Source organism: Neoarius graeffei, chromosome 4 (assembly GCF_027579695.1).
Source record: "Neoarius graeffei isolate fNeoGra1 chromosome 4, fNeoGra1.pri, whole genome shotgun sequence".
In the NCBI taxonomy this organism is placed as follows: domain Eukaryota; kingdom Metazoa; phylum Chordata; class Actinopteri; order Siluriformes; family Ariidae; genus Neoarius; species Neoarius graeffei.
In genome coordinates, this window is record NC_083572.1 from 85,076,562 (window position 1) to 85,097,837 (window position 21,276).

General features: G+C 41.6%; 1 protein-coding gene across 9 annotated transcripts in view; it reads right to left on the reverse strand.

Annotated features, from left to right (window-relative positions):
• Nucleotides 1-453: 453 nt before the first annotated feature.
• pde4ba (phosphodiesterase 4B, cAMP-specific a) overlaps nt 454-21,276 on the reverse strand; it is a 466,048-nt gene continuing 445,225 nt past the window's right edge. For 8 of the 9 annotated variants that reach the window (XM_060919903.1, XM_060919905.1, XM_060919906.1 and 5 more), the window contains 10 exons: nt 18,598-18,710; nt 7,525-7,618; nt 5,268-5,449; nt 5,075-5,173; nt 4,817-4,981; nt 4,600-4,699; nt 4,339-4,493; nt 4,119-4,241; nt 3,301-3,483; nt 454-3,200 (listed from right to left, as the gene is read on the reverse strand). In XM_060919903.1, the coding sequence (XP_060775886.1) occupies nt 2,829-3,200; nt 3,301-3,483; nt 4,119-4,241; nt 4,339-4,493; nt 4,600-4,699; nt 4,817-4,981; nt 5,075-5,173; nt 5,268-5,449; nt 7,525-7,618; nt 18,598-18,710 (1,586 nt within the window). In that variant the 3' untranslated portion in view covers nt 454-2,828. Of the gene's footprint in view, nt 3,201-3,300; nt 3,484-4,118; nt 4,242-4,338; nt 4,494-4,599; nt 4,700-4,816; nt 4,982-5,074; nt 5,174-5,267; nt 5,450-7,524; nt 7,619-12,272; nt 12,465-18,597; nt 18,711-21,276 lie in introns of those variants that run through there. The other variant, XM_060919911.1, reaches the window with a different exon arrangement.

Sequence of the window (21,276 nt, forward strand, 5' to 3'; positions counted from 1 at the left end):
TGCCTCAGTGACAAGCTGGTGTACCCCTAAAGGTACAATAATGTACTTCGTTTCCTAAGACTATTAGAGCCAGCAACTGTCAGAGCTGTGCTGTTATAGATCTAATATTAATCAACACCTTCTGACTCATTAGATATCAAAGAATTCAACAGCACTGTGGTAGAGTTACTATGGTATACTGGGGAAGCCATGGCCTAATGGTTAGAGAAGCAGTTTTGGGACCAAAAGGTCACCAGTTCAATTCCCTGCACTAGCAGGAATGGCTGAAGTGCCCTTGAGCAAGGCACCTAACCCCAGGCTGCTCTGGGTATGTTGTATGTCGCTCTGGACAAGAGCATCTGCTAAATGCCTGAAATGCAATGTATAAATTTATGTAAATCATCATTCAGTCATTTCATCCTGGAGGGATTAAAACGAGTCCTAGAGAAAAAAAAAGACACCAAAACAAGGAAATATATATATATATATTCATGCGTCATTTTTAATCACTTCATATAAAAGTAGTTTTAGATTTTATTGAACACAATATACAATATTATACCATACATTGTGTGAAACATTAAATATTCACCTGCAACAATGTGGGATTACTAGACGAAAAACCCATCCCTCATGCAGATATTACTAACTCTGACTAATCCTTTTGGACACGAATTGGACCAAAAGATCTTAAAACATAGATTAACAAAGTTATACTGACAAATTGAATTTCAAAACTGCTAACAAGGTCAGAAAAAATAGTTCACATTTGCACAAATAATTACAGATGATCACATTTATTTATTTTCTTTTGGTAATTCATATCAATTTCACATTGGTGTTCAGAGATTGTGATATTTGTGACCAATACGTGTGGTATAAGAGTCCAGCATCGTATAAATATTTCTGAGCCATTCTTAGCAATCTGCATTCAAAATTCTGCAGAGGTTTCGAGCCGAGTGACGCTTTGTCTGTGATCTCGTGGTATCAAATTTTCAACGTTGCACCAAACAGTGATACATAAAGCTTCTAATGCCTGACGGATGTCTACAGTATGTTTGTGTGTCTTATCTACAGGCTCTCCCGGTAACCAATGGGTTGTGTGTCTTTAAGCTACTTTTCTGGGCAGTTGTATATTGTGCGATATATTTATATAGCATATATAGTATAATATAGATTTATATATATTTATTCAGCAATATTTAAAACAAACAAACAAACAAACAAACCAAAAAATAAAAACAATATTACAAAATATAACAGACTCAATCCAAGAGCCCACTACACAAAAAAACACCACCAAATTTCGGTAATGCAAGTGCATATAAATTAAAAATAAATTTACAAAGAAACATCATTCCGTATTTACAAAGGTAATAAATACACTGTTATAAACAGCAAAGGACCGACTTCAGCTAATATAAACAAACAAACAAACAAACAAACAAACAAACAAACAAACAAACAAACCAAACAGAGGAGGTGTGTAATAAAAAAAGCATGTGTAGATGATAGAAGAGAAAGAAGTGCATGCGCACACACACACACACACACACACACTACTTTGGCCATAAAACATCGTCTACTGGTGACAAACAGGACAATAACATGTATAATGTGGTCTAATTGAATGGGCTAATGCAGGTGTAAAGTAGCTTTATGCTTTAAATTGTATTTGGATTCAAATATTTAAAGCTAGAACTGTTTTTTTTTTTAATTATCTTTTTTTCCCTAAATGAGATTCACAAATTAAATCATGACCGCATTACCCACAAAAATGTATTTGGTGAGAAATGCATTCTGGGAAAAAAAAAATCATTGAGAAATGCTTTCTGTGAGAACTGACGTTAATGAATGGAAGCTGAAGGACTTTTTTTTTTTTTTTACCTTGTTTTCTAGAAAGATCTTGGGGGAAGTTCTAGCGAGAAAAAGGAAATTCTCCACCGAATTTATGAACTGAATATATCTTCAGTTTGCTTATATCCAATCAATATATTTAGAATAATCTGTAATCTTTGTCTAAGTGCATTGGCTTTAGAGATTGACCAAATTTCAAATTGTCATTATGCTTCAAATGCTTATTGTGAATTGTGTGTATATACAAAACGAGCTCATAGCAAATTCACAACGAAACAAGCCCTAAAGAACTGGACGAGTATCAAAAAAATGACAAAGTGCATCTTTGACTGGAATATACATTTCAGACATTTGGATTATTTCGTTCTATTGCCAAATATAAAGGAAGACACTGAGTTTTCTCTTCGGTTTATAGAAAACGACTCTGCATGTAAGCTGTCTGGTTTGCCTTTAGAAAAAAAAACAACAAAACAACAAAACACTTCCCATGTACAGTTATACTAAAGTGTTCAATAAATAAAAAAGACCATTAAAAAGACAATAGTAAAAAGGCACACAAAGTCTTTAGACAAATGGTACAGAAAAGTAAACAGTTTCTTTCTTTACAAATACTTGTTCATCAGTAGTTCGTATGCTACCCCGACTTATCCCGATAGCTTTAGAAAAAAAGTCACTTGGTACAAAAAAGATCTCTCAGTAGTGTCAACTCCACAAATGTTCGCCTACTAGACAAACACAAGTCTGTGCTTGGCCCCAATCGTTCATGTATCTCAGAGTCACCTTTCAGTCATTCAGCTCCAAAAAAATGTCTGCAGCATTTATTTCCTGAGAGCTCCAACCCAACTGGCTCCACACTTAAGTGCAAGGAGGGCCAGTCATGCTCCTCCCATGAGGGCCAAAAAAACACTCTCTCTGGGCTTTGTTAAAAAGCATCAACTGCCAGATTGCGAGGGAAAAAAAGATTACTAGCCATTAAAAAGGGCTATGAGGTCCTATGTATCCACTGGTGAGGCGTCTTCAGTTACGATCTGGATGTGTGTGGTCGCCGGCTCCATCTCCTCCTCTCGATCTTCCTCTTCATCCTCCTCTTCCTCTTCATCTACCTGACTCTGTTCATCTTTTTCTGTGCCTTCTGAGTCCTCTTCCTCCAGGGTGAGCTCGAACTGGAACTTGTCAGCCACTGGTCCTCCACCATGTCCCTCTTTTTCGGGTTGGTAGAAGGGTGGAGATGGACTCTGAGGAATCATGCTCTGGTACCAGTTCCGATTGTCCTCCAGTGTGTCCAGGATGTCCTGCGCATCAGGGTGGACCAGGTCAGCCCAGGTCTCCCATAGTGGATGGACAATATAGTCAATAAAACCAACCTAGATGGAAAATAAACACAATAAGTTTGGACTCCAAAGACTTTGGTATAATCCTGATGTATTGGCTCATATTAGTAATTGTTTCATTGCTAATACAGACCTGTGATTTTTCCACGGAAGCTGTGTGTTTGTCGCACATGGGGCTGATCTCCATGCCACGCTCTCTTTCCCGGTCTCCCTGGTGGAAGAACTCCTCCATGATGCGGTCCGTCCACTGGCGGTACAGCTCCAGAGACTTGGTGGGGTTGCTCAGGTCAGCGCAGTGCACCATATTTCGAAGAACCTAAATTGAATTTAAAAAAAAAACTGATTAGAATTGATTGGGCTAATCTTTGGATGCCTAGCTTTCTAACCAATCATTTTCAATCTCAGGTTAACAGAAGGCTTGAAAGAACTATTAGTCAGCCATAAAAGCGATGTGTGCTGCAATACAGGATGTCTTTTTGAATGATCCGACCTTACAGTAGCTGCACACTGAACATTAGCTCAGAATTAGCTCAGTTAACATTGGATAGAGGTGAAAGTGTGAGACTCCGGTCACATTGGATTTATCAGTGTGAATGTCTTGGACAGGGCGTGACGTGTTTCTCGAGGAAAAGTGTTGCTTCACTGAACAGCTAACCTTAGCTAGCTAGCTATTAGTTTGTGAGTGCTTAAACAAAGACGTCCATCCATGCATGATTCAGCTGCTCATATACTCGTTTTTTATTGACCCACACTTCCAAGACTGGTAAATCCGTAGTGTTAAAGTTCATCTCCATGAAGTCAGCGTGAAGTTAAATCGAATGAGGTGGATTCAAAATTAACCACCACTCTAAGTAATCATTCACTTCCTTTCCAGTGAATGAGCTTTTTTTTCCCCCAGATGCATTTAATTTGCATTTAGTGTAACCGCTGATTTACACAGAAGCTTCCTACCTGTATCCGGTCTGTGTAGTTGTCCAGAAGCAGCACCCCTGAACTGGTAACTTTCTTTGTCTCCACCATCGTCTTCAGATCAGCTAATAAGCTCATATGTTTAGACATATCTGTGGCAAGTACCTGAAGACGGGGATAAAAATCAGGTTTAGACACGCGTATGAACATGAATGCTATCTATGCATGAGATTGCGCTGAGTTTAAGAGAACAGCAGCTCACCATGTCGATGACCATCTTCCTGAGCGATTGCCTCTGTTTCTTGGTGAGGTTCTGGAAGATATCACAGTTCTCCTCCTGAAGGAGCTTGAAGCCTACAGCGAGGTGGTGGTTCTCTAGCACTGACTCATCATTGTACATGAGAGCCAGCTCAGAGTCTGAGAGAAAAAAAAAAAAGAAACGTGAGAGAGATATTGAGCCGTCTTGTTCAGACTACCATAATGGCTACTGATACTCTGGACAGGTTTTGTCCTAACCACTTACTTGTGTTGATGAGGAACTGGTTGGAGACACCTGGATGATCCACATCATGGATGGCTGCTGCAAAAATGGCAGCCAGGATCTCCAGATCAGTAAAGACAGCCTGGGGAGAAAAATTAAACAAGGCAATGAACAAACCATCTCATTTGAAGGAACCAAGACCAGTCCAACACTTTGTATATGATCTTGAAGCCTCAAAGAGTATAAAACCAGTCCTTACATCTAGTGCAGGTGTGGAGAGGAGAATATGCGTGGACTGGGCCACGTCAGCAGCATGAAGACTGTTGTGGTAGGCTACATCCGAGTGGTAGTGATCCTCCAGCGTCATCATATACGTCACAAACGTGTCTGTCGGGATCTTAAAAGTCTTGAGCAAGTCTCGTTCCTGTTGAGGACAGATTAGGAGTTAGAGGATGGACCATCAAGTGGAGACAATTCGTCAAAGGAAAAGTTATTCGGAAAAGGAAAGGGGACGGACCTGGAAGATGGCATACATGATGCACGTTAGAGGACGATTGTTGGAATATTCAGACACGGTAAAGATATTCAGGCCCCACTTGTTCAGATCTTCTAGTTCCTGCAGATGGAAAATGCCAACAGACTCTGGTAAGACTTCTCAAACTCAAGCATGTCCTCATAGTCCTTTTTTACAGCTTGTTTGATGGCATTACCTTGGACAGCAGCTCTTCCTTGTCGGTTTTGACACCAAAGCGGGTGATGCCGCTGTTGAGGCTGGGCCCGTGAGACACCTTCTTCACGCCGCTGATCTGAGTCATCAGCTGCTGCTGCTGCTTCTTTTTCTTCTCCCGGGCCTTTGGTGTGGGTGGTGGAATCTCAACCTCATTCTGTTTGTCTGGAGGGAGGAATCAGAGCAACATCGGACACGTTAGGATTTTGTTCTCTTGGTTTTAACGGCAGAACTCAAAGGTTTAAGACGAGCACTGCCTCCAGTGCTACTGCTGAAGTGTCTTTTTGTTCTTTAAATTGTAAGATAACTTTGAGAGAAGGAGCATTCTAGAGTATTTAGTCTCATCTTTGTAATATTCCTGCAGAGAATAGAGCCATTGTTTGAGAACCAGGGAAGGTGAAACGGGTTTGGTCTGAATGACGTCAGCAGCTGCCTTTAGCCCAGGAGCAACCCAGGTGCACTCGACAGCTGAATGCCTCACACCTGCTCTTCAGTGTGTGTGTGTGTGTGTGTGTGTGTGTGTGTGTGTGTGTGCAGCCGACAAAGTAAAGAAGAGACCAGTTCACTCTCACTGAGCTTTCTCTTTCACTGAGCAGAGACTGCATCCTGCCTTCTGTCTCACGCTTACAGATCTATCATCGAGCCACTGCAGGGGTCATTTGTATTAATATAATGTCTCTAAAGGTCAGTCCTTAAAAGTCTTCCCTTGACAGTGAGCGAAAAAGACAGCACCGTCAGGGTGCCGTTTTTTGAGACACAAAGCACCAATAGAAGAGCTTCATTCACTGTGGAGAGCTTCATAATGTATGAATGTTTGGGCTTACAAACCAACAATTTCTTGATTTGAACTGTTTTGCAAAATCAAAGACGGTCTCATGTGGCTTATTTGTTCCACCTAACCCAATACTGATGATATTCTCCATCTTTCAGCTTTTCTAAAAAAAAAAAAAAAAGGCTCAAATATGTCTAAGATGGAAGATGAAGCACTAGGCGTGATTAATTCATACGCACCGGAAGAAGAGCCTTACTGAGACAAACTGTTTCACTGATATCAGTGATGCACCTAAAGAGGAAATCCTAAGTTTTAGATGGAGGATTAAATGACGCCGAATTAATCCTGGATCACTTCACGTCATTCCGTCTTGTCGCTTGGGGCAAACATGTTCCACGCATGATATCAAGTGATTTTTTTTTCTCGGCACGTGTTTTCTTTTTCCTCTTACCTCAGCTCTCTCAGCTTCTTTTAACTGCTATTAAAAATTAAAGAGCTGTATATGCTTCCTCTGGCTTCCAGATGTGTGTGTGTGAGAGAGAGAGAGAGAGAGAGAGAGTGTAAAGGCAGGCTTTAGTTTTTGGTCACGTTTTAATCCCATTAACCCTGCTACACTTGCTCTTTTCCATGTTGACAGATGAAGCGGAACGGACCAGAGAGACGTGAGGAGAGCAGCCACACGTGATCGACGCCTCACTGCTAATAGCCTCAATAATCCTAATGGCCTCGCAATCCTAATCCTCATTGATTCGAAATGAAAATACATACGCAAATACATACATAAGTCGATTACTCATGGTTTCGGATGAGGAATATTTGTTCAGAATAAATAGAAACTGTATGAATATGATCGCGGATGTGTGTGAGCGGTGATGGTTTCCCAATCTGATATGCAAGACTAGATGAGTCATAGATTTACTGCCTGACTCTTCCATAACGGGGGTTCCACCAGGAATATCTCTGTACAGCAGGATCCCCCCCCCACCCGCCCAACCAGTCCCCATCCCACATGCATCTCCTTTTCTTCATCTTTCTCGACACCCCCCCCCTCCCATTTTTCTTCTGCTGACTGCTGCATTGGGGATCTCTCTCTCTCTCTCTCTCTCTGAAATACCAAGCTTATGGTGTATTATGCTTGAGAGCTAAAGTCGAGCCTTTCCCACATTGAAAATCTACATCTGACCTTCCTTCTTTAATACCGTCTCTCTCAAAGCATCAAAAAGGTTTATATCTTCTATTTTTTGGAGCACGTCTTTTTTTTCCTCCTGCCTGTTTTTTTTTTTTTTAATATTCACATCATCCTTGTTCATCGCAGACATAAATCTGAATTTGATGGCAACCAAAAATACCCAACAATTCTAAACAAATATCCATTCCTTGGATGTCTCTGACATTTTATGCATATCTATCTATCTAATATATATATATTATATATATATATAAATGTGGGGGTGTGAGGGGTGTTCACCTAGGAAAGTGTTGGAGATGAACTCTGACACCTGGTTGCCAGATCTGCTCATCTCAGAAAGGTGCGTCAGCTCCCTGTTCAGCATTCTCTTGAACTGGACACATTGAAAAAAAAAAAAAGAAAAAAAAAGAGGATTGATCATTAGTGAAAAATATTTTTTAAATATATATATATTTTTGACTTGCAGTTTTACACTGAAAAAAAAATCCTTTGAGGCTGTAATAGTAGCTTTATTCTTATAGCGTAGTTTAAATGTATTTCCACCCCTCCATTTCGAAAATGTTGGTGATAGTGTGATGTGATACATGCAATATCTTATCTCCATGCAAATAAACACAGACAAAATTGGAACTGGAGCATTTGAATGAGATAGTTCTTAAACGGGTTGATAAAATAAAAACCAACAAAAACTGAGGTGTAATCTGTGTATGAAAATGTGGCCCAACAAGCACGCAATGTCTTCCAGAAATAAATAAACAAATGAATATATAATTAAATAAGTCAACATGGCAGCCATATCCTGCGTCACATCGAAAAATCGCACAGGCTGCTAAACAGGAGAGTACATCACGCACGAAAAATCCAGCACGCAATGTTTTTGATAGGGTTTTATCACATCTGTGTGAAATTAAAAAACATTTCAACCAAGAAACCAAAAGGAAACCCAAGGCTGCGCATTCCAGCAGAGGAACCCCAGACACAGCAGAGGTAGTCATTTCTCAGAGTCCCCGAGACCACCAACACTGCAGAACACACACGTAGTGGGAGCAACCAAACCAATAACTAAACCACACAGCATCCATTTCCTATCACTCTCTATACACACCTTAATGTAACCCCAGGACACTGAGAGAAGGTAGTTCGCTTCGGGCATTTTGGATCCTGGTTTATGTCCAAAAAAAGACAAAAATCCACAATAGCACGCTCTTATCCCAGAAAAAGGACAGAGCTAGAGAGAGAGGCAGATGATAGGGAGAGCAAAAATCCCTTCTTCTCTCCTCTTCTCCTTTGCTTGGTCTGGATCAGCGAGCGAACAGTGGATTGAAGCCGACGTCCCGGCTTTCGGGCGACGTGCTCCGGTATGTGGTCTCCATTATCCTGGGCAGGAGGGTCCAGCAAGGTGGTCCACTACAATCTGAGCTGGAGATGGAGCTGAATAGGAGGGTCTGCTAGCACCAATAAATTATGGAGGAGATGAAGCGAGGGAGCACAGGAAGGGAGGGAGGGTGAGATGGAGGAATGAGGAAGAACACAGGGATGCTCATCTAGCTGGAGGGGGGCTTCCTCTTTTGGATTAGTGCTGCTCCACTGCTGCTGCTGCAGCGCTCTCTCTCTCTCTGTGTCTGAGTTATCTCGGTTTACCCCCTCCCTCCCTTTTGGTTTTGCTCTCCCTGCTCTGTAGTCCGTCAGCCCCAGCAACATGCATGTCAGTGCAGATATGATTTGACAGAAAGACTGTGGAGGAGGGGGAGACCCTGCTTTGTTATGCAGGGGAAGGAAAGGAAGAACACAAAGACAGAGGGATACAAATGCCCTCACTTTCCTGGAGCGCTCCTTTCTGTCCGTATTACTTTGGGGAATCGATTTTTAATGGACGTTTTGGGGGATATGAGCCTCACCAAGCTGTATAACTGCAGTTATTACTATAAACATGCTGGAACAATAGGAATGATTGTTATATTGCCTTATCAGGCCACACTGGGTTCCAATCATGCTCTCATTTTCTCTCTCTCCTTCTCTCAGACGGAATCCTGCACTATTTTTAGCCTACAAGCGGTGGAATGGCTGTAAGCAGAGGGAAAGCAAGAATGAAGAAAAGAACAGAAGAGAGGAGAGACCAGGATAATTGCTTTTGCTCATCTGCTTTTTAATGACATCAGCTCTCTCTCTCTCTCTCTCTCTCTCTCTCTCTTTCGGTCCATGCTGCCACCAACTACACCCTAACGCCATGGCAACAGCATCATGTGGCTTTGACTGCTGCAGAAGCATCTTTTTTTTTCTTCAGCAAGGCACCTCCCTCCCTCTCCATGTCTCCCTCTTACCCCTGTCAGTGCATACTGGGACATCACTGCACCACGGCATGATATGCCACACACTGCCAGCGAAGCCACCCCTCCCCAAGCGTACACACACACACACACACACACACACACACACACACACACACACACACACACACACACTTTCATCTCACTGGTAAGAGGCAGACAGCCAAAATCAATTGCTTGTCCTTGCAGCAGGCAGGACAGAATCCAGCCACTGGGAAACCCCTACTGAATTGGACTGCTGACTAAAAATAATCATATAAAATACTACAAAAATAAATAGTCTTAAAGTTGCCTGATGAGATGATGTTTCTTTTCTAGACCTGCTCAGACACATAAAGCACCATGAACTGTAAAATGAACCGTTGACGGCAGTAACAATGATGACACAATCATGTAATAGCAGGAAATCGCAGATCTGGTGGAAAAAAAAAACTGCGTGCACAGAATTCTAAAACGAAAATACAATGGCTCGAAAGATTCCCATTTTCAAGTGGAGAACTCTTGTGCGCATGAGAGAAAAGGCGCAGGACGGAGACAAAGACAGACGAGAAAGAAAGAGACAGAAAAACAATAGCAGAGAGTCTCTCTGCAATGAAGCTGCTGCTGCTGCAGTTTGGAAACCTGCCTACGTGTCTGTGCTATTTTGGACCCACAACATCGAGTGCCATCTTTTTCTTTCAGCACCAAAACAAAAACAAGGACATCCATGCAAATGTGATCTCTTAGAGTCTCGGGAACATGGGCCGTCATCCTATTAAGGTGGAATTTCTTTACAAAAAAAAAAAAAACACAACCCCCCCCCCCAAACACACACACACACCTTTTTCCTTGACTAACTCATATATCCCTAAAAAAAAAAAAACTGTGAAAATCATTCTTTAAAAAATCTGGAAAAAATGTCAGTTATCTTAAGGGAGTTACCCGTATCCTATATAATTTTTTCAGCTAAAAAAGCATTCATTTTGAATTCCAGCTAAGCTCAGTTACCTACAGTGTCCACTAGTGGGCAGTATAAACTTGAGGTTGCTTGAAATTACTGACCTTATCCAAGTCAACCCCCCACTGTGATCTGTAACATATCTGTATCAGTATAAACTATAAAACATAATAGAGTTCACAAAACACACAACTTTTTGTGTATTTCTCTCATCATAACTTTTTCGACACAACTCACGTGTGCATTAAAACCAGGGGCAACATTTCCTCTGCGTATTCAACTGACATTAAGGTGCTGGAATGCCCCTTCACCAACCGTTCAAGGGCTCATTACTCATGGTTGTGTCATTCAAGGAACTCAGAACTGCAATAATGGTAAGTCCATTCTGTTCCTCTCTACATACCAAGACTTCAGAATTGGCAAAACCTCATGACGCACATCAAGGTGACAAACCAGTTCACGGACAGCTCATTGGTTATAACATAACAGCTTTCTTAAGAAATAGATGAGTGTGAACTGAGCAACATTCTGAGATACCAGAAGCTGTGACCTGGTTAAGGTTTCACTTTAGTGTTTCACTTCCTCAAAATGACTCAAGTGATGCTGAGTGTTTGTGTAAGAGTGCAAAGTTGTGAGTCGGAATACAAAGACAGAGACTTCTCAACGTGCAAAAAAAAAAAAGACTATCCAGTTTGATTTATCCGGTTGATCTTAATTACACTAAAACATGACTATTAAGCCCATTTATCATCATTTTGGTCTTGTTGTACTGGCAAATAATATAATAGCATCTAAAAACATGCAGAATAATCTTATAATTATCTCATAATATGAAATATTACAGAATTTTGCCCAAATTCAAGATATTTTTGCAGTGTTGCTAATATAAAATATCTAAAGTCTTCTAACTAAATCTGTATTAACTATGAATGTAGTTTAGTAACTAAAGTCTAAAGACGAATACACAGCACCGGGCTTGACAGAAGATTACAGAGGCATTAGTTGAGAAAGCTGGATGTAGTTTCCCAAAGCACTGCCAACTTCACATCATAACTGACAGACAGTTTTCAGTGTACTGAAATGCTCGCTCTACCATTTCAAATGCTTTGGGGGATCAGAGAAAAAAAAAATTATTCACTATGAATTAGAGCCAATTTTGTGAGTCTGGACTTGCACTAAACATGTTGGAAAGGAAAAAACAAAACTTCTCATAAATAAGACCTAGTCAAAGAAAAAAAAAAAAAGATCCCTGCTTTATTTTGTCTGTTTTTTTTCCCCCTCTGTATTGTAAAACGTAATGAGTCAGTGTTTCAGTGTCTGCAATGTGCTCTATAAAAGTCTGCACTAAGATTAAAGACCTGGACTTAGCACTGTGTAAAAATCTTCCTCGCCAGATAAAATACTATTACGTCTGTCATGTTTTACATTTTGTTCCATTATTCTGTCTGGTGGAGCAGCAAGATAAAACGAGAGACGGTCTTTATCCTAAGCAAACTTTCGGAGCACGCTGGCTGCACATGCTGAAACACTCACTCGGCTGGATTTTACTGCGCGTCTACGAAAGTCTGAGATTTCCAATAGATATCCGAGAAGCATATAGAAACTTATTAAAACGCTAAGACTCACAGCATGTCAAGAACGCAAGGAAGAGAAAACTTCCAACCAAATAAATTCCAGCAATAAGGCCGAGCGACAGTTTTCGGACCTGTGCGTGGAAACAGGAGTACAAACTACATCATAAAGCATTCAAATAATCAGCTCACCTTTTTCCAGCAATTAATTTTTCCAAACTTTTTGTGTTCCTTTCTTTCGAAGCAACAAGCTCCCATTTTGAGACAGAGTTTGAAGTCTTGCTTTGCACGGACACGTGTGTGTTAGTGTCGAGCAGCGATGAGATTTGGCATCTGACACACACGGCAGAGAGTTTCTGATTCACTTGGAGCTGTTCGCTCTGACTACCCTTCACTGTGGGAGTGTGTCACTGTCTACACGCACGCCCTCTCAAGGCTAGGACCTCCCTCTTCTGCCTCAAGCGCTCACACAACCACTCAATCACTTAATCACACACACACGCACACACACACGTTGCAACATAGTTTACAGTTTAAAAAGTCTTCTCTGAACTGGAATGAGATCAAGTATACAGATGAGATCATGGCTTTTCTTGCCATCAAGTTAAACGACACCCATGCAGTCACATCAGACAGCACGGTCGATTCCTAAATACTGGTGTAAAGAATCGGGTGTCCTAATACTCTCCTCTTAGCACATCGCAGAATTTCTCAGTGGCCTCCATAATCCTGACCCCCAACGTTTGCATACATAAGAAGAAGCATAACCTGACCATCTCACTGTTACCAGGAAACACTGCCCCCTCAGGACACAAGAGGAAATTTAGTGTACAAAAAAAATTAAATCAATAATAATAATAATAATAATAATGTGCAGGTACTATTTTCTTTTAAATGTAAAGTGACACATCAGCTGCCCTGCATACTGACATGAAAAAGGATTTCTGATCAGATTTCTTTGCTTCCGACCCCTTTTTTAACAGCTGTCTAAATATGCATTTTAAATCTGATTCTCCAGTGAATTCTCTCTCGCCAGATTCTCTCTCTTGTCTCACTTCTCTCTCATATGTATCTCACTCATCTCTCTCTCGTGTGTCTCGCTTGTCTCTCTCTCTCTCTCTCATCTCACTCGTGTGTCTCGCTCGTCTCTCTCTCTCTCGTGTCTTGCTCATCACTCTCTCGTGTCTCGCTCATCTCTCTCTCTCGTGTCTCACTCGTCTCTCTTGTGTGTCTTGCTCGTCACTCTCTCGTGTCTCGCTCATCTCTTTCTCTCTCATGTGTCTCACTCATCTCTCTCGTGTGTCTCGCTCGTCTCTCTCTCTCGTGTCTCACTCGTCTCTCTCTCATGTCTCGCTCGTCTCTCTCTCGTGTCTCGCTCATCTCTCTCTCTCATGTCTCACTTGTCTCTCTCTCATGTCTTGCTCATCACTCTCTCTCACTTGTCTCTCTCTCTCTTGTCTCTCTCATGTGTCTCACTCGTCTCTCTCTCTCATGTCTCACTTGTCTCTCTCTCGTGTCTCGCTCATCACTCTCTCTCGCTTGTCTCTCTCATGTGTCTCACTTGTCTCTTTCTCATATGTCTCACTCATCTCTCTCATGTGTCTTGCTCGTCTCTCTCGTGTCTCACTCATCTCTCTCTCATGTCTCACTTGTCTCTCTCTCATGTCTCGCTCATCACTCTCTCTCGCTTGTCTCTCTCTCGTCTCTCTCATGTGTCTCACTCGTCTCTCTCTCTCACATGTCTCGCTCGTCACTCTCTCATTTGTCTCACTCGTCACTCTCTCTCTTGTGTCTCACTCATCACTCTCTCATGTGTCTCGCTTGTCTCTCTCTCGTATATCTTGCTCTTCACTCTCTTTCATGTGTCTCGCTCCTCTCTCTCTCTTTCTCTCTCATGTGTCTCGCTCATCTCTCTCTTTCTTTCTCTCTCTCACTTGCTCGTCTCTCTCTCATGTGTGTCTCTCTCTCTGGCTCGTATCTCTCGTGTGTCTCTTTGGATTACAAAGTTCTTGAACCGCTTGAACTGACGATCCAATCTTGAAATGCTAGCACCATGATGGAGTGCACGATGGACTGGTGTGGATTTTTCACTTTGCTCCCCAAATATACTCGTATGCACACTACAGTGCATGTATAGTATGCTGTATACCTGGTGTGAGTAAAGATGTGGTGTGCTTTACAAATAATTATTAATATGTAGCTTACAACATGTGACTAGGGAAGAGCAGGGAGCCTTGGGACAGGGAGCCTTGGGATGGTTTGTATTCCCACAAATTAATTTCAACCAATCAGGTTCGAGATGACATCGGAAGTTAGAGGTCACCCCTTAGAGTAACCGACTTCCTTTGGAGCCACAAAGCTGGACACTGCAGTAAGATTTGTGTACTTCAATATTTTTGTCAACCAAAACTTGTATTTTCTACTTCACCTCCACCTCCATTCTAGGGTGTAATGTACGCTGGAGAATTCAGGATTTGTTAGGAATTAAAGTCTGTAGCCAAGAGTGACCAGATATAGTATTATTTATTCAACTTAAATTCTGGGGAAAAAACACTGAAGGATTTTTTTTTTCCAGAATGGCCAGATGGGGGGAGAGTTGGGACAGTTCACCATGTTACAGGTTTTTTCTTCTGGTTTAGAAATATAAAATTGTTTAAAAAAATTTGTTAAAAATGTTCCTTCTTGAGAATGGAACCGTGTTGTCTCATCAGGTTTTGGGTAAACTGATATTTTTCTATCGCTGTACCAGCATTGTGTGTTCATACAGTTCACATGCCACAAGTTTTGATAATAAATACAAATTAAACCTGTTGGCCTAGGTATTTTATTTTTGTTCCATGTCTCCCCACTATGTCCCAGGTCTCCCGACATCCCCAACATCATGTCCCATGTCTCCCCTCAATGTCTCATGTCTCCTCACAAAAAATAATGACAGAAAAAGTGAAGCCTGAAGGCCAGTATATGTGACAAGCTGAGAAACTAATGTGTGGTAAGAGGGGATAGTAAATCCTCTCTAATGCAATCTGAATGTGAAAACCTGCAAAGAATTTCATCCAATCTACAAAAGCTGAAAACTCGTCCCAAGTCTCCCTGCTCCTCCCGATTATTATATCATCACTCCAGTTTAATTGCTGTGTTTACAGGAACAGATACATATTAAAGATATAATATCACAGGACATTTTTAAACAATGGATGACGAATGAAATGAAAAACCAGTGGGGTGCATTTATTTATTTATTTATTTATTTATTCATTTCACTCGCTCCATTTTTCTCATTAGAAAGAAGCGTCACTGCAAATCAATACAAAAGGATTGATCGCCTTTAATCTCTGATGAAACCTTTCTATGCTGAAGGGCGTGGTCTCGTCCAGCACCTCGTCCCCGCCCCATCCACAGATCTTACTGAATGATTTAACGAGGATGAAAATGATGTAAATCATATGCTATGTCCTTCACAGTCAAAACATCTCAACCTAACTGAACACATAGTGGAGATTCTGATTGGTCAGAAGGCTGATTAATTCTTCTGTTAATTATTTTCCGATTAATTATTCAAATTACTTGATTTAAATACCAAAAGCTTTAGCCATATGTGAGGTATGCGCTTCAAACTCTTCACGTACGTTATTAGCAAGTGAGTCAGGAGCAGCTGGTAAGGTAAGGATAGCTGTAAGTTCATTAGTTTAGCATGCTATACTTAGCTGCTAATTAATATCGACTGCATGTCCAAGTGCATCATTTATTTCTCACCAAATACTTGGCAATTAAAGTATCTGCACTGGACCACTTTATATATGGTATTATTTAATAATTAATTTAAGAAAGCGTGGGTTTGCCTCCTTCTGTGCACGCACGCACACACCGAACCCCTGATTATATTATATTATATCCATATTCACTGGATACGAGCAATCGTACACTCTGATTGGCTATGCTACGACTAGGATATCAGCTCATATATTGTGAGTAGAGAAAAACTAAATGGTGGAGCATGTTGCTGAACCAACCGAGGATGAAATAAAAACTCTACTCGAAAACAAAACGGTAAAAAATTATCAAGTATTTAAAAGAAACAGAAGTAGCTAAAAGAATATAGTCCCACCCCCCCATATCGCCTGTTCTACACTCCAGCCTAGTCGGTGGCGGTAATGCACCTTTAAGTTGGGCTGCCAACCGCCAAAACACCCTAAAGAAGAAGAAAGCCCCCCCCAAAAAAAATCACCGTCCCAAAAAACCCCCCAACAAAATATAGAATGAAAGTATTTGATGGTAAGAACATATATATTTTTTATTTTTCAAGAATTATTATAGCATTTTTCACAAGTTGTTACTGTCATTTCGCTAGTTTGTTTAAATTCGAAGCGGAAACGATTTTGTCGGAAGTTTTGTATAAAGTTTTTATTTATCAAATTTGCAAAAAATAAAAATGCTCTGTTTCTCAAAATCCAGTGAATGTGGATAGAATAAAACAGTTATTCCACTCAATCTTGTCGTACATGGCTTATAGCCAACTTGGCGCTACGTGTTTCGTTGGCTATCAGCTCATGTACGACTCAATTTTGTGGAATAACTGTTAATTATTATATTATATTATAACCACAAATTGGCCTAATGGTTCGTGTGTCCACCTCTTGATCAGGAGATCATGAGTTCTACTTGTGGTCAGGTCATACCAAAGACCATCAGAAAACTGGTACCTACTGCCACCTGGCGAGGCACGCTGCAGTAGAGATGTGAGTAGGGAGTCAAACTCTCATGGTTACCAGAGGACTGCCCCCCCACCGTAACCCTAGTTATATAATAGTCGAGAGGCCGAGAGCTATAGAAACGGAGATCGGCGCCACCCAATGCGCCTCAAAAGAGTTGGTTAGTACTGGGATGGGAGACTGCCTGGGAAGACCAGATCCTGCCACGGGATGGACTCTGACTTAGATATTATATTACGTGAGGTTCAGTTAGCTTTACATAGAAACAGCTGTTAGAAATGCCCTTCAAAGGGCTACTTTTTACTTTGAGTACATTTCAGACCCTGTACTTTTGTCCTTTTACTTGAATAAAGAAGTTCAATCAGTACTCCTACTTCGACCAGAGTATTTTTCCACACACAAGTATCTGTACTTCTGCTTACGTAAGTAAAGAAGGTGCATACTTTTGTGACCTGTGCATAAGTAACAGCAGGAACGTGTTTTACGAATGTTCCACAACATTCAATCTGAAAAGAATGATGTGTCTTTTTGGAATTAATAAAAAAAAAAGTTCGTTAATTAATGAAAAAAGAAATAAAGGAGGAATGAAACACTTTGGGACGTATTTTAAATTTGTAATTTCATACCTACGTCTACGTGTGTGGTAAGTATGTGATAGTAATCAACCCTATTGTGTTCATCAGAGTCCCCTTGTTGTAGTTTGACGTCAGCAGAAGGAGAAACAAACAGGGGAGCACGCCTTGTCCTGACACAGCACTCTCTCCTATTGTAGTCTGCGTCTGTCTATGGCTTAGGAAGGAGACAGGAAACCTGACTCACACATCTGCAGTGTGCACACACACACACACACGCGTGCTGGACAGAATAATCAGAGTGTACTGTATGTGTGATTCATTCATACATAAACCTAATCACGTGCAAATAACACAAGGACAATGAGCACGCTAATATCACTTTTAGATGATATGATCGTAGCTGACATCCAGTCTACGACACTCTTTTGTCCTTTAATTATGTCCAGTGCTCATTTTTGAGCTATTAATCAGTAACTATTAAACTGCACATTACAGAGTAACAGCAGACCTTGCACCATATGAGCAACCTAATACGTATATAAATATCAATATATCATTTCTAGGCTGACACATAACATAACATAACATATAACATAACATAACTTCACCTTGCGTGCTTTCAGAAGATCATTAAACACGACACGTGCTTAGACTTTGTTTAATATCCATATACAGTAACTCCAAAGACTCACGCAAACACTCATGTCTAACTCCAACTCATCGTCTGGAAATCCTTTACAGCAGTGGGAGACATGCTCCGACCTGCTCAATGAGGAAAGCAGACCTGCTTAACACACACACACACACACTTCAGCAGTGTGTGTGTTCTTGCAAATGGTGTCTTTCAGCTCTGCTCAAAGATCTGATCTCGGATCAGCTCTGATACTAAACACCACGAAATCAAGACCCGACTGATTTCAACACATCTGTGCGATGATAGGAATTTTTCCTGTGTGCCTTCCAGGCATGATATTAGTCCCGGCATTTAGCAGATGTCATCTAAGCTGTTTTTGTCTCATAAGAGGGTTCATATACTTCAATCTGTTGGCATGGGATAACATCTCAATAGCGCCATTCATAGAGACATGTAAAGTCGACCGAGTGTGAACAAAAGCAAAGCAGAACTATATCATTACAGATTAGCTTAAATAAAATGTTCTAAAAGTTACAGTATGGTAATAAGAGAGTGTGTATTCTGCTGTAGTAGTGTGTAAGCGTCCAGGTTTAGCTCACCTTGTTGGAGGCCATGTCACTGACGGACCTGTAGGTCTGGATGGTCTCGAGCTGATCCAGGCACCAGTCCAGCTCCTCCATGGTCTCCACGGCCAGCTTCTGGTACGACTCGTCTGTGTAAAGGCACAGAGAAACAGATGCTCGCTCAAAACGCTCCTGCATGGCTACTCGGGCGCTCAGGTGATCCTTCATCCTGGGCTCACATGCATGCACTGAGGGGCTTGCTCTCACTCGCTCCCTCACACACACATCTGCACAGCATACAAGAGTGAGGGAATGAAGTCCGCAGCTGGATGAAGTGCCTGTATCTGGGTGACACTTCCTCCTGGCTGTAAGCCCTTTCCTCTCACTCGCTCTCCTTTTCTTTCTCGCTGTCGCTCGACTGTTAGCGAGTTGGTTGTAGTCAATTGATACTGCCTCCTGGCTCTGTGCCTCTGACCCCTCGTGCGCTGCCTAGCCCACCCTTGTCAGCTGTGATGTCAATAGACGGGAAGACGGGGGGTGAAGGGATAGGGGGTGCTTTGCATAGCCCTACACACGCACACACACACACACGCACACACACACACACACACAGTCACCCACTTCCTCATTTACAAAAATCTAAACCTCAAGCCAGGAAGCATAAACACACAAAAACACACATCTGTATCTACTGTATATACTCGCAGACTCACACACACGCACATTCAAGCACATTAAACCACAGATTCACAGCATATGCGCACGTCCTAACAGTCCACGAAGTCCTGCTGACTTCAGCCTGTAATCTAGTGTATGCAGACCAGAGTAAAAGCCTCAGCACTGTTAAACAGGAGAAGGACTCATGAAGGCTCTGCTGGACACAGATGAGTCCTTGTGTGCCTCGTCTGAGTACGTGTTATGCTGCGTTTAGGACTCACAGCTGCATACCAACACAGCGACACAGCGGTGGGGAATTACATTTACATTCATTTGGTCATTCAGTCACTGGGAAGCTCTGATTCAGACTGACTTGCATCCAAACAAACATGCAAACAGCTAAAGGAGATTAAAAAATACTTGGAAATCTGGAAGGATTCATAACCTGACAGACAGACTTCGAGTCAAAAGGACAATTTCAAACCTAAGAGGGGATTTTTTGTGGATGTGTCCCATATGGAGACCCTAAAGATCTGACAAAAAAGACAACTGCATACTGTAAATGTGTATAAATAAAAATGAACTGAATTGACTGAATACATATCCGTTCAGGGGCGGCACGGTGGTGTAGTGGTTAGCGCTGTCGCCTCACAGCAAGAAGGTCCGGGTTCGAGCCCCGTGGCCGGCGAGGGCCTTTCTGTGCGGAGTTTGCATGTTCTCCCCGTGTCCGCGTGGGTTTCCTCCGGGTGCTCCGGTTTCCCCCACAGTCCAAAGACATGCAGGTTAGGTTAACTGGTGACTCTAAATTGACCGTAGGTGTGAATGTGAGTGTGAATGGTTGTCTGTGTCTATGTGTCGGCCCTGTGATGACCTGGCGACTTGTCCAGGGTGTACCCCGCCTTTCGCCCGTAGTCAGCTGGGATAGGCTCCAGCTCGCCTGTGACCCTGTAGAACAGGATAAAGCGGCTAGAGATAATGAGATGAGATGAGACATATCCGTTCAAAGCTATCTGAAAAAATAATCAATATAACAAGTAGGAACAGGAAAAACAAGCTCAACTGTGAGCTACTGCTGACTTACGTATCCCCCCGATCTCGCTTATATCAGAATGCAAGCAATCGAAGGAATAGGACGCTTATTATGAATGCTGACTTCAACAAATAATGAACCCTGAAACAAGTAAGTAAAGAGCCGTGTTCTCCCCAGGGATTTCAAATAGCATCCTGGTAAACTGTCATTTTGAAATAGCAGTTTGCTTCTTGAAATAGTGTCAAAATCCACCCTATATGTTTCGCAAATACATTCAATCGGTAAACAGGAAGTCGATGTGAGACAGACCTGAAAATGGTATACACGGTATAGAACCCCAAGCTGAAGCTTGGTACCAAATATCAAGCAGGTGCGATTTGTAGTTGCTGAGAAAAGTGTTATGAAAATTTTGTAAATCTACGCTATATCTTTCGTAAATACATTCAGTCGGTAAACAGGAAGTCGATGTGAGACAGACCTTAAAACGATATAACACAGTATAGAACCCCAAGCTGAAGCTCGATACCAAATATCAAGCAGTTGTGATTTGTAGTTGCTGAGAAAAATGTTACAAAAATTTTGTAAATCCATGCTATATGTTTCGTAAATACATTCAGTCAGTAACAGGAAGTCAATGTGAGACAGACCTAAAAATAGTATACACGGTATAGAACCCCAAGCTGAAGTTTGGTACCAAGTGGCTATGATTTGTGGTTGCTGAGAAAAAGGGTGTTTCGGATGGACGGAGATACGGACGGACGGAGAGAGGTAAACCAGTATACCCTCCCAGTGTGTTATGGAGAAAGAAGCTTATTTAACCGCTGAGGAGCCAGGACTTCATCAGATACTTCATTCACACACACACCAAAAACAGTTTAAAACTGTTCATGTATCGCTATTATACTGAAATGGTGCTGCCTGGGAATGGGAACAAAACGGTAAAGCTGAAACATTAAATCCGTCCCCTGGTGACCAGTAACATTAATGATAATCTTTTGCCATGAATCCAGTGGGAACTGGAACCATTG